General features: G+C 43.8%; 1 protein-coding gene across 1 annotated transcript in view; it reads left to right on the forward strand.

The window, feature by feature from the left end:
• Positions 1–17,909, forward strand: part of LOC124594537 (probable G-protein coupled receptor CG31760) — a 1,575,154-nt gene that overhangs the window by 1,199,310 nt on the left and 357,935 nt on the right. Inside the window, exon 4 of the mRNA XM_047132910.1 lies at positions 6,793–6,979. Within this exon, the coding sequence (XP_046988866.1) occupies positions 6,793–6,979 (187 nt within the window). The remainder of the gene's footprint in view (positions 1–6,792; positions 6,980–17,909) is intronic.

Consider the following 17,909-nt stretch of genomic DNA (forward strand, 5'->3'; position numbering starts at 1 on the left):
AAGTAAATACAGAACTTTGTTAATAAAGTACGGCGAGGTAGTGAAGCTACCGACACCGCCATTAAAAAATTAAACAGGTCTCAGCAAACATACGATTAATAGCAATAAAAGGAATTTACAAACTTGGAGGAATTTAAAAAAATTTTAAACAAAAGTGTCCTGGAATATCGTTAGAACAAAACGGATATGACGGACCCGTGTAAGGCGGCCACAAATCAACCACTCAGGGATGCTCAGGCTAGACAGAATACTGACCAATTTAAATACGCCCGTAAACACAATTACCACTCTCAAGCTCGTCACTGCACCCACATTTAGCCAGCGAAAACTTGTTATAAGATGGGTTAACGTGCTGACAGAATTAGAGCTAACCTCGTGCAAGGAAACATTACACCAGGCAGTCCAGAATGAGGGACCACATGATCAACCAACAAGAAGCATGAATTTACTCATAACCCATGACAGAATAGCGAAACAATTAAACTGCCGAAACTACACCTCTCATCGGACAGTAACGAGAGGAGGAGAAAAGATCACTGTCTTCAATTACACCGGTGACAGGGACAGGAAACCCTGTCGCCGAAGGCCACAAGCCAGAAGAGACGCTGGTTACACAAAATTATTACTTAATGACTAAACCTTCCACGAACTTAACTTGCAATTATGCTCGAACAGGCAGTACACGACCTCCGATGGCAAGGATCCACACATCCAACCACGCACACGTCGCCAGCGTACCCAACACGCCACGGTCACGCGACAACACGCTCTGTCACCGGAGTTCACGTCTTCTCTGCAACGTTGACGGGTAGTGGCCGCTCCTTCATGTTAGGTGTCTCCTCTTAAACTCCAGTGTTGAAACGGAGGATTTAAAGAAGCTTGTTAACATCCCACCAAGGCGAAATTAACAGCAACTACTCGTGGGGTGATTCTGTATACAACCAACACGCGGGGAGGAGAATTGAAAGGAGAAAGAAGTAGCTAAAGGGAAAAGAGTATGGGAACAGCTAGGAATAGCGAAAGATTAGCGATAATGAGAGAATAGGAAAGGTGGAAGGAGTAGTAAAATGGAAAGGAGTAGTGGAAGTGCTAGCAGTAGGGGTTCAGGGGAAAGAGAGTAGAAAGTGAGAGCATAAGTTTAAGGGGAAAGAGCAGGGAAAATGGAAGGAGTATAGAAAGGGCAGGAGTAGAAAAATAGAAAGAGTAGGGAAAGGGTAGAGATAGGGAAATGGGTAGGAATGGAGACTACAAAAAAGAGTAATGAAAAGGGGAAAGAAGGAGGAAAGAGGGATGAGTAGTGGAAAGGGAAGTGTAGAGAAAGTTAAAGGGGTAAATAAACGGGAAAGAGTAAGAAGAATGATGGAGGTAGGGAAGGGAAGAAGGGAAAGGGTTGGTGGGTAAAGGGGGAAGGCATAGACATTTTAGGGAAACACTAGGGAAAAAGGAGCAGCAAAATCTAGGATCAGGATATGAAGCAGCAAATGAAAAAGTGATAGGGAAACAGAAACAGACACAAAAAAGCAAGGGAAAAAGCTAAGGATGAAATGTGTTGGAGGCTGAAGAAGAGGTAGCAAATTCAAAACTATACACAGGAATTAACAATGTACGAAAGAGGAAGAATTAGAAACACAGAGGAATCAATAGTTTAGAGAAAGTAACTGAGGTAGTGAAACGACAAAAAAGTGGAAAAATAAAGAATAAAGAAAATTGTAGGAGAAGAGAAACTATACTTATAATACTATTCCAAATACAAAAATGAGCTTTAGGCAGCTGAAAGAGAAACTAGAAATGGAAAACATACAGAGGAATTTAACACAAATGGAAAGAGGAATAGACAGAAATACGAAAAGGGGACAGAGTAGGGAAAGTGCTCAAGTAAAGAAATGGACGAGAATTAGGAAGAAAAAGAAAGGATAATGGAATGTGACAGGAGAAGAGAAAGTAATTGTTGCGCAGCATGGATGATAATACTATTTTTGAGATAATAAAAATGCACTGTACATACACAGTGCTAACATTGAAGAAACTACACGATCGGAATTCCTGGCAGACTGTTTTATGTGGGATGAAGTGTTGTTTGCAGTCGAGGATCAAATCATTGTTGGATCATGCAGTCTCTGAAGTCAGTAGTATGGTAGCACTAGTGCAGATTTTTGGATACTCGGCGTACACTGTATTGAATTCGTGTTGTGAATAATTCGTATTGTCACGCTCTTACAGCTCCATGTTTGCCCTTGACTATAAACTCGAACTCTCAAATTGCCAGTCACTTTGGCATTCAGTGTTTTTCATGGCAGCCTCACATCGTGACACTCATCATACACGAAAAACATTTTCCTGGGTGCCTAAAGTATTGCTAAGCAAAATACGCTGAAGAGCCAAAGAAACTGTTACACCTGTCTAATATCGTGTAGGGCCCCTGCGAGGGCGCAGAAGTGCCGCAACACGACGTGGAATGGGCTCGACTACTGTCTGAAGTAGTGCTGGAGGAAATTGACACCACGAATCCTGCAGGGCTATCCACAAATCCTTAAGAGTACGAGGGGGTGGAGATCTCTTCTGGACAGCACGTTGTAAGGCATCCAAGATATGCTCAATAATGTTCATGTCTGGGGAGTTTGGCGGGCAGTGGAAATGTTTAAACTCAGACGACTGTTCCTGGAGCCAGTCTGTCGCAATTGTGGACCTGTGGAGTCTGGCATTGTCCTCTTGGGATAGCCCAAGTCCGTCGGAATGCACACTGAACATGAATAGTTGCAGGTGGTCAGACAGGATCATAGGTCCCATGTCACCCCAAATGCACACGCCCCACTCCATTACAGAGCCTCCACCAGCTTCAATAGCTTCCTGCTGACATGCAGGGTCCATGGATTCATGAGGTAATCTCTACACCTGTACGCGTCCATCCGCTCGATACAACTCGAAACGAGACTTATCTGACCAGGCAGCATGTTTCCAGACATCAACAGTCCAATGTCTATGTTGACGGTCCCACGCGAGGCGTAAAGCTTTGTGTCGAGAAACCATCAAGGGCACACGAGTTGGCCTTTGGCTCCGAAAGCCCATATCGATGCTGTTTCGTTGAATGGTTCGCATGCTGACACTTGTTGATGGCCCAGCACTGAAACCTGCAGCAATTTGCGGAAGGGTTGCACTTCTATCGCGTTGAACGATTCTCTTCAGTCGTCGTTGGTCCCGTTCTTGCAGGATCGTTTTCCGGGCGCAGCAATGTCGAAGATTTGATATTTTACCGGATTCCTGATATTCACAGTACACTCGTGAAATGGTCGTAAGGGAAAATCCCCACTTCACCGCTACCTCCGAAATGCCGTGTCCCATCACTCGTGCGCCGACTATAACACCACGTTCAGACTCACTTAAATTTTGATAAGTCGCCATTATAGCAGCAGAAACCGATCTAACAACTACTCCGGACACTTGTTGTCTTAAATAGGCATTGCCGACCTCAGCGCCGTATTCTTCTTGTTTACATGTCTCCGTATTTGAAAACGTATGCCTATACAATTATTTTAGGCGCTTCAGTATATAACTACGTGTGAAATACACACAACCTTAACTGATACAGTTTGAATCTTGAAGTTTCCGAGTTGAAATGAAGAATCCTTACTTAAAAATCAAGAAATGTCACTGGAATGGAACTTGCACCTGCTCTGAAACAGTCAAGGTGGAGCTCTGTTTCTGTATGCTAACTACGCTTCTCCTTATTGCATTAGCCGCCGTATGACGCTAATACCGTCATTCTGTTGACATATTTCTACATCTATATCCACACAGATACTCCGCAAGCCACTACACGGTGCGTGGCGAAGGGTGTACTGTAGTCCTTTCCTTTCCTCTTCCAGTACTAAAAAGAGTGAGGCAGCGAGGGAGCGCTATCTCCCAATTTCTCGAATCTTACCTTTGTGGTCCTTAATGTATGTTGGCGGCAGTAAAATGATTCGGCAGTCGGCTCATATGCCGATTCTCTAAACTTTCTCAATAGTGTTTCTGGAAAAGAAATTATCCCAGGGATTCCTGTTTGAGTTCCCGAAGCATCTCCGTAACACTTACATGTTATTCGAACCTACTGATATCAAGTATAGCAGCCCCCCCCCCCCCCCACCCCATGAGCTGCTTCGATGTCTTCCTTCAATCCGACCTGGTGCGTATCCCAAACACGCGAGCAGTACTCAAGAGTAGCCCTCTTTTACAGGTGAACCATTCTTTCCGATAATTCTCCCAATAAACCAATGTCGACCACTCGCCTTCTCCACCACAGTTGTCACATGATTGTTCCATTTCATATCGCTTTCCAACTCTACGCCCAGATATTTAAACGAGTTTTCTGTATCAGGCAGCAGACTATTAATACCGTAACCGAACACTGTACGTTTGTTTTTCCTACCCATTCGCATTATCTTACATTTTTTCACATTGATAACTAGCTGCCATTCATCCTACCAACTGTAAATTTTGCTTAAGTCGCCTTGTATCTTCCAACAGTCACTCAACTTCGACGCCTTACTGTATACGGCAGCATCATCAGCAAACAACCACGATTGCTGCCCACCCCGTCCGCCAAATCATTTACATATCTAGAGAACAACAGCAGTCCTACCACGCTTCGGTGGAGCACACCTGACGATACCCTTGTCTCTGAGCAACATTCACCGTCGAGGACAACAAAAAAATGGCTCTGAGCACTATGTGACTCAACATCTGAGGTCATCAGTCCCCTAGAACTTAGAACTACTTAAACCTAACTAACCTATCATACACATCCATACCCGAGGCAGGATTCGAACCTGCGACCGTAGTGGTCGGGCGCTTCCGGACTGAAGCGCCTAGAACCGCTCGGCCACTTCGGCCGGCTCGAGGACAACATACTGGGGTCTATTACTTAAGAAGTCTTCGAGACACTAGCTTATCTGTGAACTTATTCCATATACTCGTACCTTCATTAACAGCCTGCAATGGGACAACGAGTCAAATGCTTACCGGAAACCTAGAAATAATATTCGTCCATAGTTCAAAGTCTATCATGTGAGAAAAGGGCAAGTCGAGTCTTACACGAATGACGCTTTATGAAACCACGCTGATTCATGGACAAACGCTTCTCTGTTTCAAGAAAGTTTATCGTCTTCCAACTCAAAATATTATCAGGGATTCTGACCAAATCGAAATTAAGCTATTGGTCTGTAATTTTGCGGCTCCGTTCAAATGCTCAAATGTGTGTGAAATTTTATGGGACTTAACTACTAAGGTCATCAGTCCCTAACCTTAGACACTATTTAACCTAAATTATCCTAAGGACAAACACACAAACTTATGCCCGAGGGAGGACTAAACCTCCGCCGGGACCAGCCGCACAGTCCATGACTGCAGCGTCTAAGACCGCTCGGCTAATCCCGCGCGCGGCTCCGTTCTTCTACTCTTCTGCTCACCTGCGTTTTTTTCCAGTCACTTGGAACTTTGTGCTGGGCGAAAGATTGGCAATAAATACAAGCTAAGTAAGGGGCCAATGTTCGCAGATTACTCTTTGTCGAGCCGAATTAGGACTCCATCTGAACTGGAGATATATTTGCTTCAGTTGTTTCTCTATGCCAGAGATGCTTATTTCTACGTCGTCCATACGATAATTCGTGCAATGGTCAAATAACGGTATGTTTGTACGTTTCTCCTGTGTGAACGATTTCTTGAACGTGAAATTTAAGACTTCGGCTTTCGTGTTGCTCTTTCCAACTGCCCCATAAGACTAGTCAACAAGGGACTGAATGGAAACTTTATGTATTTATTGGACGACTGACGGTACTGTGTGTTGTAAGTTAGAGTGCAGGTGGCACTCTAGGCAGAGCACTGTGTGGCGATAGAGAACTTTGATGTGCTGTGCGTCACTGAGTACTATTGATTACTGCATGCACTAATGTTAGCAGCGCGCCCTACTGATCGCTGCCGGCCAAACTCGCCACCAGCCCCTATGTGGTAACTTAGAACACCCCTTGTATTGCAGTGATTGACGCGATAGTGTATGATGTGGTGATGGAGAACTTTGGTGCACTGTGCGTCACCGTGCGCTACTGATCGCTGCCCAACAGACTCTACACCAGCCGCTATGCGGTGACTTAGTATGTGCTTTGTGTGCCCGTCCGGTTAGCCGAGCATTCTAACTCACGGCTTTCCGGAGCGGGAAGGAGCGCCTGGTCCCCGGCACGAATCCGCCCGGCGGACCTGTGTCGAGGTCCGGTGAGCCGGCCAGTCTGTGGATGGTTTCTGGCGGTGTTCCATCCGCCTCGGCGATTGCGGGCTGGTTCCCCTTATTCCGCCTCAGCTCCACGTACGCGTACATCACCATTACCATACCACGGAAACATAGGGGTTACACTCGTCTGGTGTGAGACGTTCCCTGGTGGGGGGTCCACCGGGGTCCGAACCTCACAATAACCCTGGGTTCGATGTGGGGCGGCGGAGGGGTGGTGTAGACTGCGGTAGACGTCGTGGGGTTGTGGATCACTGCGGCTGCGGCGGGGCTGGAGCCTCTCCGTAGTTTCTAGGTCCCCGGCTAACATACAACATACAAGTGCTTTGTAAAATGCTTTTTTATTCCAGTCTCTGATCGCAAATGAATTCTTTAGACGATGACCGGTTTCAGTCTGTAATGACCATCTTCAGATCTTTTTCAAACCACGTCCTTTGTGATCAGAGACTGGAATAAAAAAGCATTTTACAGTATTGGATCACTGTTTGTACACGCGATTGTGTCGCAGTTGGTGAAACAAGTGCTTTGTGTTGCAGGCTAGAGCGGAGGCGGCGCTGCAGGTGGTGCACGACGTGGCGACGGAGAACCTGGGCGCGCTGTGCGTCACCGAGCCCTACCGCTCGCTGCCTGCCGGGCTCGACACCAGCCGCTACGAGGGCGCTCGCCAGAAGGCCGACATGGCCGCCTCCATGCTGCAGGACCTGGGCCTCACACACCACGCAAGTACGTCCAACGCTCGCTCTCAAAGCAAACTGGATAGGGGCAGCCCACGACTACTTTCTTTCATAAACTCCCTAAGGATATGAACTAAAACACCGTCCGAACAGGCCCTCGAAGGTCCAACGGTATCGCCCGCCGTCGTATCGTCCTCACCCCTTAAGCCGTCGGCACACGGACCGTGCATGCGAACGTTGAGCGTTGAGCGTGCCGAGTTTCTGACGTCATAGCGTGGAGTAGCACGTTCGGCAGTCTTTCCGCACGTGCAGAGCAATATCTGGCATGTCAGATATTCTGAGCGTGCGTCTGAGCGTTGACCAATGAGATGGCACAACGCCACATACGTCACACACACGCTGTCTCCCTTCGGTACAGAGTTGTGAGGCGCCATATTGGCATTCATTTCGAGCCTATAAGTATAAATGCCGTTTCTGAGCACCAGCAAATTTAGAATCACTGGGAAACCAGTTGTTAACTAATTACTATTAAAAACAGTCTTGATCACGATTTATTTAACAAGGTGACCGGTTTCGACCACTACTGTGGTCATCTTCAGACCATTGAGTAGGAACCTCTTTCTGTTGGAGAATTAGTAGTGATTCTCCAACAGAAAGAGGTTCCTACTCAATGGTCTGAAGATGACCACAGTAGTGGTCGAAACCGGTCACCTTGTTAAATAAATCGTGATCAAGACTGTTTTTAATAGTAATTATTTATAAGACATTGATCACTGCTGTTCCCTTAATGCATTCAAAAGTAATTCAGTTGTTAACTGTGTGATTCGTTCCAATAAAATAAATAGAAACATCATATTCGTTGCAAAAGAATTATTGTAACTTGCGAATTGTGAGAGTAGGCTATTTGAAGGCAGCGACACACTAAAGATCCACCCAAAACGCATTGTTCTGGTACAATCTGTTATAATTAAATTTCAATTAGTAACATATCTACGATTAAGGTTTTCATCAAGCGGTAACAAAATATGATTAGTTGCGAAGGTTGTGTTGTTAGATCAGCGTGTTTGGTCAGAGAGTTAGCTGACCTCTGTAATAAAAAAAATAAAAAAAAACTGAGTTGATGGATCAACGACAAACTAAAAATGGGTGTCTTGCGACGTCCGCCCAGAGCAGATACAACGAACAAAATGAGATTTAAAAAAAAATAAAGGAAAAAAAGTGTAATGAGTAGCGTCACTGTCCTGTTTCGAGTTGTTTGTTGGGGCGGCTGTTCGCGTCATCACACTTCCAAATTTTTTTTTCTAATCTTCGCGCTTTGTTAGGTTCTGATACTTTATTATTAGTTTAATATAAGTATATACAATAATATATAAGTTCACCTTTCTTTGAGGGGGTGACTTTGCTCGATTGGCCTAATCTACAGGACAGCTTGCGCTACTTGTATAAAGATATTTTGCTCCTTTTTCTTTTCCGCTTCGTACTTCACATGTTGCAAAGATTCTACTACTGGGTAGGAACTGACCTTGGGGTTTTACTAAAATGTGGGAATGATGAAATAATTTTATCTTATGCGGAGAAATATTCCAAATTTGTATCGCACTGTTTGTAATGGAACTGTTTGTAAGCCTGTGTCCTTATTTGACTTGTCATGCTACTTTCCTTTTCGTGAACGATGTAGGAAATGTGCGTTTTAATAGAGCTAACGTGGGAATTTTACGCGCGCCCGATACGTAAACAGTGTGATTTACGAACTAGAAACATCCCTCAACTGCCGCTGGACTGCTTTGCGATCGCGTATCCACGTTGGGCCCCACGTACCGTATACACAAGTCGCTGCTGAGCGTTTAACAGCACGTTGAGCTTGGCACGCTCAACGTTAACGTTCGACACCACGGTCCGTGTGCCGACGGCTTTAGGCGTCACCGGATGCGGACAGGGAGTGGCATGTGATCAGTACACCGCTATCCGGGTCGTTGTCAGATTTCGTCCCCGGTGTCGCTCCTCAACTGGCCTCACAAGGGCTGAGTGCACCTCTCTCTGCAGCAGTACTCGGCAGACACAGACGGTGACCCATCCAACAGCTAGCCAAGCCCGATAGCGCTTAACTTAGGTGATTGACGGTAACCGTTGTTACCACTGCGGCAAGGCCGTTGGTAACCACGTAAACTAGTTAAAATATATTCTGTGTATCATTATAGAAATAACTTGTGTAGCTTAAATCAGTTTCCTGAAGTACTTTGCTTTTAACTTGTTCTTGCAATGATTTATTCCCACACTGGCCGCCAATTCAAAGTCATTCAAATTCTTCATACACTGAGTGATCAAAACTATCCGGACACCTGGCTGAAAATGACTTACAAGTTCGTGACGCCCTCCATCGGTAATGCTGGAATTCAATACGGTGTTGGCCCACCCATAGCCATGATGACAGCTTCCACTCTCGTTCAGTCAGGTGCTGGACGGTTTCTTGGGGAATGGCAGCCCATTCATTCCTCGAGGAGTGCTACACTGAGGAGAGGTATCGATGTTGGTCCATGAAGCCTGGCGCGAAGTCGGTATTCCAAAAGATCCCAAAGGTGTTCTATAGGATACAGTTCAGGACTCTGTGCAGGCCAGTCAATAAAACGGATGTTATTGTCGTGTAACCACTCCGCCACAGGCCGTGCATTATGAACAAGTGCTCAATCGTGTTGAACGAATAATCACCATTCCCGAATTTCTCTTCAACAGTGGGAAGCAAGAAGATGCTTAAAACATCAATGAAGGCTTGTGCTACGATAGTGTCACGCAAAACAAGGGGCGCAAGCCCCCTCCATGAAAAACACGACCACACCATAACACCACTGCCTCCGAATTTTACTGTAGACATTACACACGCTGGCAGATGACCTTTGCTGGGCATTCGCCATACCCACGCTCTACCACTGGATCGCCACATTGTATACCGTGATTCGTCACTTCACATAACTTTTTTCCACTGTTCAATTGTCCAATGTTTGGGCTCCTTACGCCAAGTGAGGCGTCATTTGGCTTTTACTGGCGTGATGTGTGGCTTATGAGCAGCCACTCGACCATGAAATGCAAGTTTTCTCACCTCCTGCCTAACTGTCATAGTACTTGCAGTGGATCATGATGCAGTTTGCAATTCCTGTGTGATGGTTTGGATAGATGTCTGCCTATTACACACTACGATCCTCTTCAACCGTCGGCGGTCTCTTGTCAGTCAACAGACGAGGTCGGCCTGTACGCTTTTGTGCTGTAGGTGCCCCTTCACGTTTCCAGTTCACTATCACATCGGAAACAGTGGCCCTAGGATGTTTAGGAGGGTGGAAATCTCGCGTACACTCGTGTGACACAAGTGACACCCAATCACCTGACCACGTTCGAGGTCCGTGAGTTCCGCGGAGCGTCCCATTCTGCTCTCTCACGATGTCTAATGATTACTGATATGGAGTACTTGCAGTAGGTGGCAGCACAGTGCGCCTAATATGAAAACCGTATGTTTTCGGAGGTGTCCGGATACTTTTGATCACACAGTGTACATTTGTCTGTAGAGTCTGTATTCATTTTACAATTGTTAAAGGCACTGACAGCCGTCTTTGCAACCAACAAAAAATAGTTATTTAGTTTGCTGTATGCATCCCAGTTTATGCGTTTAATACGTTAGTGGTTGCATTTTTGTCTGATGTTTGGTTAATATGTATGTCGTGCTGTAGTGCTATGAGAAACAGTGCTGTTAGACAAAAATCATTAGTGCCAAATACCAGGAAATAACTGGGATTCCCTGGAAAACGTGTGCGCACACGACACTTTCGTAAGCAAACAAGAATCAGACAAAAGTGCTACCATTGATGGTGTTATAACTTAATGCAACGAATGGTCTTTCGTACAATAGACGTTCCGAAGTCGGTTTGAAGTAGTCAAACTGATCTGTGTGAAATGTATTCTCAATTGTGAATACAAACGTCAACTGTATAAGAGAGAATGCGACAAGTGAAAAATTTCGCCGAACAGGACTCTAACATGGATTTCCTCTTCACACAAGAAGTCAACATAACCGCAGTTCCTTTTTTTCTGGTAAGTGTTCTACCAAGATATTTTTTCTAATTTTTATAAACAGAAAACACAACATGTTTGAAGTTAATTTCACACTTCTCACAAGGATCTTCATGTAAAAAAAGAAAAATAAATTCAAAATGCCATACAGGCAGAAATTGTAACAAAATAATCTGGTGCGCACTCCTGTAATAAATTGAAATTACTGACTTGCAACATTAAGCCAAATAAAAAAACCGAATCCCCAATTCTTCGACAGAAGAGGGCCAGTCGGCTCCACAAGTCCACAGTCTGGCTTTGGCCATTTGTGAGCGACTGACAGAGAGACCCAAACTCCCATATGGAGTCGTTCCTGCCTCAGAACCTCTAATCGTGCACATTATGTGTGCTATACAGTGGAAGATATTTTCATTGAAAGTCCTTGCACGGTTGCAGAGGATAAGTACTGTATTGGACTGCCTGTGTTGTTAAGAACAACGATGCAATGTTCCTTCAGAGCAGGCACTGCGGCGGCTACAGCCGTTATGAAATAATGATAGTATTCGCCATTTCAAATACGAACAATTATCAGTTGTATAAGGGAATGACAGCACTGGAAATTTGTGCTGGACCTGGATTCTAATCTGGATTTGCCACTTCACGCGATCGGTCACCTTAATCGCTTTGCCTATTCGTGCACGACTCATGGCCATTTCATCGTTCTTCTTAACAACAAGTGCACTGCAATATCGTATTTAACCACCAGTATCAGGCAGTGACTTTCAGTTTAAATGTCCTTTCCTGAACGAGAAATACATAATGTGTTTACAACGACAGGCCGTGATGCGGGAACGACGACATATGGAAGTCTGCATCTGGCCGTGAGTTGTGCACAGGCAGCCAAAGTGCTTAAGGCTACCTCTCACGTAAAGCGGGAAATCCATGTTCGAGTCCCCGGTCCGGTACAAATTTTCATTCCCGCCTTACTAGTTTCTGACCTTTCATCACGTCCAGTCCTTCACCGACTGTGTGAAGCAAATACAGCTGCCACAAAAGAAAAAGTCCGATTCCAATGGGGGATGGCGGAGTGAATGGAATAACAAGATTTCCGGTGTGAAGAAACAGCCCCGGCCGCTGTGGCCGCGTGATTCTAGGCGCTTCAGTCCGGAACCGCGCCGATGCTACGGTCACATGTTCGAGTCCTGCCTCTCCTTAGCTTAGTTAGGTTTAAGTAGTTGAAAGTCTAGGGGACTGATGACCTCAGATGTTAAGCCCCATAGTGCTTAGAGCCATTTTTTTTTAAGAAATAGCGCAACAGTTGCGATAATAAACAGTTTGTTCACGTGAGCTTTCTTCAAAATCAGTTCCTGAAAATGATAAACATAAATCTAAATGACAAGATTGGTCTTTGCGGCAGGTGGAGACGTGTGAAGGAAAATTCTGATGTAATCGGTGATCGGCGCTACCAACAGAAACTTCAGCGTTTATCTCCATCAGGCAATTTTCCTACATTATCGTGAAAAAAGATTTATTCCGGCATGTAGCCAATGGCAAATTAAGAAAATAAGGTATGAGAGGTTCCATGGAATGAAATAACGCTTGACAGTACACAATGTACACAGTTGTTAATTAACTACTCAACAGTCGAACAAAAAGTATTGTAATACAAGCTTTTCAATTGCACAAAGTTCTCTTATTAATACCCAGATTTTCAAATTAACTGTTTTTCTTTCTATCCTTGATCTAAGGAAGATAGGCAGGCAACTAGCTTATTGATGTACGGAATATCCCGTAATAAATCAATACTTAAATTGTAAGTAGGCTGTTTATGTTTTCTTATTGGCAACGATACATAGCGCTCTGTATGAAAATCACTGGGTGTGCTGTGTGCAGTCTGTGGCTAGTTTGCATTGTTGTCTGCCATTGTAGTGTTGGGCAGCGGCAGCTGGATGTGAACAGCGCGTAGCGTTGCGCAGTTGGAGGTGAGCCGCCAGCAGTGGTGGAAATGGGGAGAGAAATGGCGGAGTTGTGAAATTTTTAAAACTGGGTGTCATGAACTGCTATGTATATTATGATTTTTCAACACTATTAAGGTAAATATATTGTTTGTTCTCTATTAAAATCTTTCATTTGCTAACTATGCCTATCAGTAGTTAGTGCCTTCCGTAGTTTGAATCTTTTATTTAGCTGGCAGTAGTGGCGCTCGCTCTATTGCAGTAGTTCGAGTAACCAAGATTTCTGTGAGGTAAGCGATTTGTGAAACGTATAGGTTAATGTTAGTCAGGGCCATTCTTTCGTAGGGATTTTTGAAAGTCAGATTGCGTTGCGCTAAATATATTGTGTGTCAGGTTAAGCACAGTCATGTACAATTTTTCTGAGGGGACGTTTCAAAATATATAACTCTGAAACAGGCAGTATATTTACAATATGCAGCCAGACAGTTTTATAGGCCGATATGTCAATATTTCTTCCTTCGATACATCGATAAATTTTGTCGATTTGTTGATGGACAGTAATGACAATTTTGTAAAATATTGATTTTCTGGACTCCCGATGTTTTTGAAAATATCAACAATCCTAGTCAGCACAGTCCGACTGATGCTTCTTGTGGCTCGTTCACGTACTTTGGGTCAGCACGTGGTGACAGCTATCCATTTGGTTAGCCGTGGGTTAGAAACGCCAAGTTAATGAGCGGTGGCAGAACACATGTAAAGTCTTTTACATTTATTCCTCACACAGTCTCTTTGTTAGCAAATGATACGTACTCGTGATTGGTTTCATTTGAGTATAAACTATAACACCTCTTTATTACGTAGGAATTATGTGTCGTTTGACTCATGCTTCGTTTCCTTTTTCTCTTTAAAGCATCTAATATTGCTCTTTCTCCGATAAATTACTTATTGTAGGTCTCGATGAAGTGGCCAACGGTAGTGTCCCATCATATCACTGTTCAAGCAGCCGTGATACTGAGTTAAACTAACGAGACGTCTCGATGAAAGCGCTCCCCATTGTTCCTCACACCCCGAAAGATTTAACGAAAAAATGGAGATAATTACTATTAAAAACAGTCTTGATCACGATTTATTTAACAAGGTGACCGGTTTCGACCACTACTGTGGTCATCTTCAGACCATTGAGTAGGAACCCCTTTCTGTTGGAGAATCACAATAGTTGTGATTCTCCAACAGAAAGGGGTTCCTACTCAATGGTCTGAAGATGACCACAGTAGTGGTCGAAACCGGTGACCTTGTTAAATAAATCGTGATCAAGACTGTTTTTAACAGTAATTATTTACAAGACATTGATCACTGCTGTTCCCGTAATGCATTCAAAAGTAATTGAAAAAATGGAGGTTACTAACCAAGGCGTGATTCTGGAAACTTAGCCTAACATGTAGAACTTTTCCAGCATACAACCTACTGTCCCCTTTGTTGCCTCCTTGAATGACAGGCAAGCCTCCCTCTCAGTCACAGTCATTATTAATTCATGTTCCACATCCTGGAGGACCTCCTCACTACGGATCAATTGGAATGAAAGTAAATCTAATCTAATCTAATCAAAACACTGGGTTTCGAATGTTCGGTCCAACAAAAATACTTAATTTCGCTTCTGGCAGATAGCTTAAAACTATCTCCATCTACGGCCAAGGATATCACAAAGTGGTTAAGGAATTTTTGGGAGGGAGGGGGGCGGGGAGGATGGGGGGGTGGGCTTCATGAGTTTCTTTCGCAAAAAGAAGACACAAAGGGTTTGACTTAGTCGTTCGAAAACATAGTTAACCAATCCAATTACTGCTACAGCTATTTCCATTTCATGTTATTATTAATTGAAATAGTGAATTAAATGCTGTTAAAATAGCTAAAATGCAGTCTATATCATTAAATAACCAGCCAAAATTGCAGTTTGGCTATCTAGCGACATCCAGGGGCCCTCCCAGACAGCCGTAAGCATTAAAGCGGCCTCTTCCGCAAAGGGCAGGCGAGCCGGTACCGGTTCGAATCCTCCCGGCAGCTTGACGACGAGCCTGGACGTGATTTATAGGCTGTTTCCCGTGTCGGGACATATGAATACCGGACTGGCATCCTCAGATACACGATATGCGATCATTTAAAAAATCTTCGTCGCACTAACACGGAATTTACTGTTGACGCAAACAGTTGGAGTACACGGACTCCGTCCTGTGTGTGACTAGGAGACTGTTTTGTTAGATGCTCATTTCCCTTAAATCCGTAATCAAGAACCAGGCTTCCAGGGACAGCAAAAATTCGATTTTCAGTATTTCATGTAATTACTGACCGAATTTAAAAATTGAAAATGCTCTCATAATCTACTCACTAAGAGATACAATCTTACGTTAATGGTTTGACACAAGAAGTCAGTCATTAAAGCTAGAAACTGCGCCTATGTCTCGAGGCAGCGTAACTCACAGCGCGCAGATTACCCAGACTATATCCATCCAGTATTTGGGAATGAGAGTACAGAGCGGATTCCAATAGGCGTTACACATAATGTAAAACCTTTTCGAAACATTGCTTGTTGACACTTCCTATAGAAAAGCTTACTGTCCTTACAGTAAAACTTTATCACTTCTTTATTACTAACTCCCATCGCAAGACATTTTCCTTTTACCACTGAACTACCTGAAAAACTATGTCCATTTTTTATTTATAATTCTCGAGCTATGACGTCATAAACAGCGGGCTGTGCGAAGAACCAACTTTTCTTAAAATTACCCAAAATATTGTCATACAATATTCAGTAATGAAACATTTAGCGAGTTCCAGTACTACGCACCACTTATTAAAAATGAGGCCTACATGAATATATGAAGTCATTATTAATTTTTTTTCTTAATCTGTTAGGGTCTTGTTCAATAGTCTACGGACGAATAAACCGAAACTGATAAAATCAAAGTAATTAGAGTTTTGCATCTTCTTCTCTTTTGTAATCAGATCTTTGAAGCAGTTTTGTGTGTGGGAATCTGATTATTTAAAGAATACGGGGGTGGAGTTATTTGTTTCTTATATTCTGTGTAAATTGTAAGAAAAAATGGTGAGTAATACCACCCTTTTGTCATTATGTTAAGTTTCAGCAAACCACAAGATAAAGGCTTCTCATCGTTGGTCTACCATTACTCTCTTGAAGCAGACGGCTAGAATTCCGTGCGCTTACAGGCTGTTAGGTGTTGGAGCTCTTCTCCGGCTCTGCGTCGTTTCGTGGTTCTAGTTCTGCGTCACGAAACTTAATCGAGAGCTAAACAAGCTGGCTAAGACAGACGTATGCAAAGTTAAGGACTATTATCTGAGGGCGAAGCGTCTGCCAGGAAGACATGAGGGTAATTAACTAGCAGCGCAAGTTGCTTGGCGTTCTCATTTCATAAAGAGGAACAGTAGCGCTTGACCTATGCAACTCTTTCGCTAAAGGGAAGCTGTCCATGTCCGTTTTATTCAACAAGACAAGCGGCCATTAGGAGGCGGCCTCGTAAGGTAGCACTTGACCTTCTCAGCTTGCTCGTCTCCTCTCTCTCTCTCTCTCTCGTCATCTCTTTCTTTCTACACCTGCATCTGTATTCTGCAAGCCACCGCCATGTGTGTGGCGGAGGATACACAGTATATCACTGTCATTCCCACTCAGCCTTCATTTTCCATTCGCGGACAGTACACGAGAAGAAATAAAGTTGCTTTCCTATTGTATGAGTCTGAGATTCTCTAATTTTAGGGTCATGGACATTATACCAGATGTACAAATTTACTAAAAATCGAGGAGTATATTTCAAAAAAATTATTCCGTTCAAACTGCAAAGGGTAGATGCATAATTCCAACTTTGCTTCAAATTTCAAGTTTGAAACGGTTATATGCTCAAGGAGATAACGATGTATGACATTTTTCTTCGAGTGATCACTCTCCCGAGTTCTTTGATGCGGCACGCAACGAACTGCTGCTTTTCATCTCGGAGTAGCACTCTTACAACCAACATCCTCAACTATTTGCTTGATGTCTTCCAGTCTAAGTCTTCTTCTACAGTTTTTACCCTCTATAGCTCCCTCTAGTGCTATGGAAGTTATTCCCTGATGTCTTAAGAGACGTCCTATCATCCTTTCCCTTCTTCTAGTCAGTCTCTGCCACATATTCCTTTCCTCGTCGATTCTGTGGAGAACCTCTTCACTCCTTGCTTTATCCCCCCACATAGTTTTCAACATTCTTCTCTAGCACCATCCCTCAGATGCTTCGATTGGCTTCTGTTTCGTTTTCCCCAAAGTCCATGTTTCACTATCATATAACACTGTAGCCAATGTAGCCCAGTTCTTGCTACACACGAATTATCTGGTTAGTAGTTACCGCATTCACAGTTTCAACAATTCGATGTCCCAGATGTTAAGAGTAGGAGGCATAGTTGGGACACAAGCACGGTCTTTTATGCGCCCCCGCAGGTAAGACTCGCATGGGGTAAGGGTTGGTAACATGGAAGGCCAACGTCGATGAAACTCGTCTTATTCTCCTTCTCTTCCAGTCCAACGTTCTGGAATTTTTTTACTCAGGTAACGTCGAGCGTGGTTGAAGAAGTTACGTCAATCACTTCGACATTGTGAAGATCGCCAATTTTGTAGCATCTCTAAGACGTGGTACTTACTTGAATTAAGGAAAACGTGGAAGGGAGGACCCACCAATATAACTTTCTTTAACATAACCTCTTCATTTAACACTATTAACCACATTTTTTGTACAAAGTGGACAAATTTGCAAAATTCTTTTGATTTTAAACCTCACACTCACTACCCTTTTCGCTACTCCGTGCCTATAACAGCGACCGAATCGAGTACTACACGAGTGATCCGACACTGCCTTCACAATTACAATGGAACAGACCAGGTGTGACGACAGATTAAGACTAGAAGTGAGTATCACAATTATTCAAACGCTTAACTTCCCCGAAGTGTCCATAT

Source organism: Schistocerca americana, chromosome 2 (genome assembly GCF_021461395.2).
Source record: "Schistocerca americana isolate TAMUIC-IGC-003095 chromosome 2, iqSchAmer2.1, whole genome shotgun sequence".
NCBI lineage: Eukaryota > Metazoa > Arthropoda > Insecta > Orthoptera > Acrididae > Schistocerca > Schistocerca americana.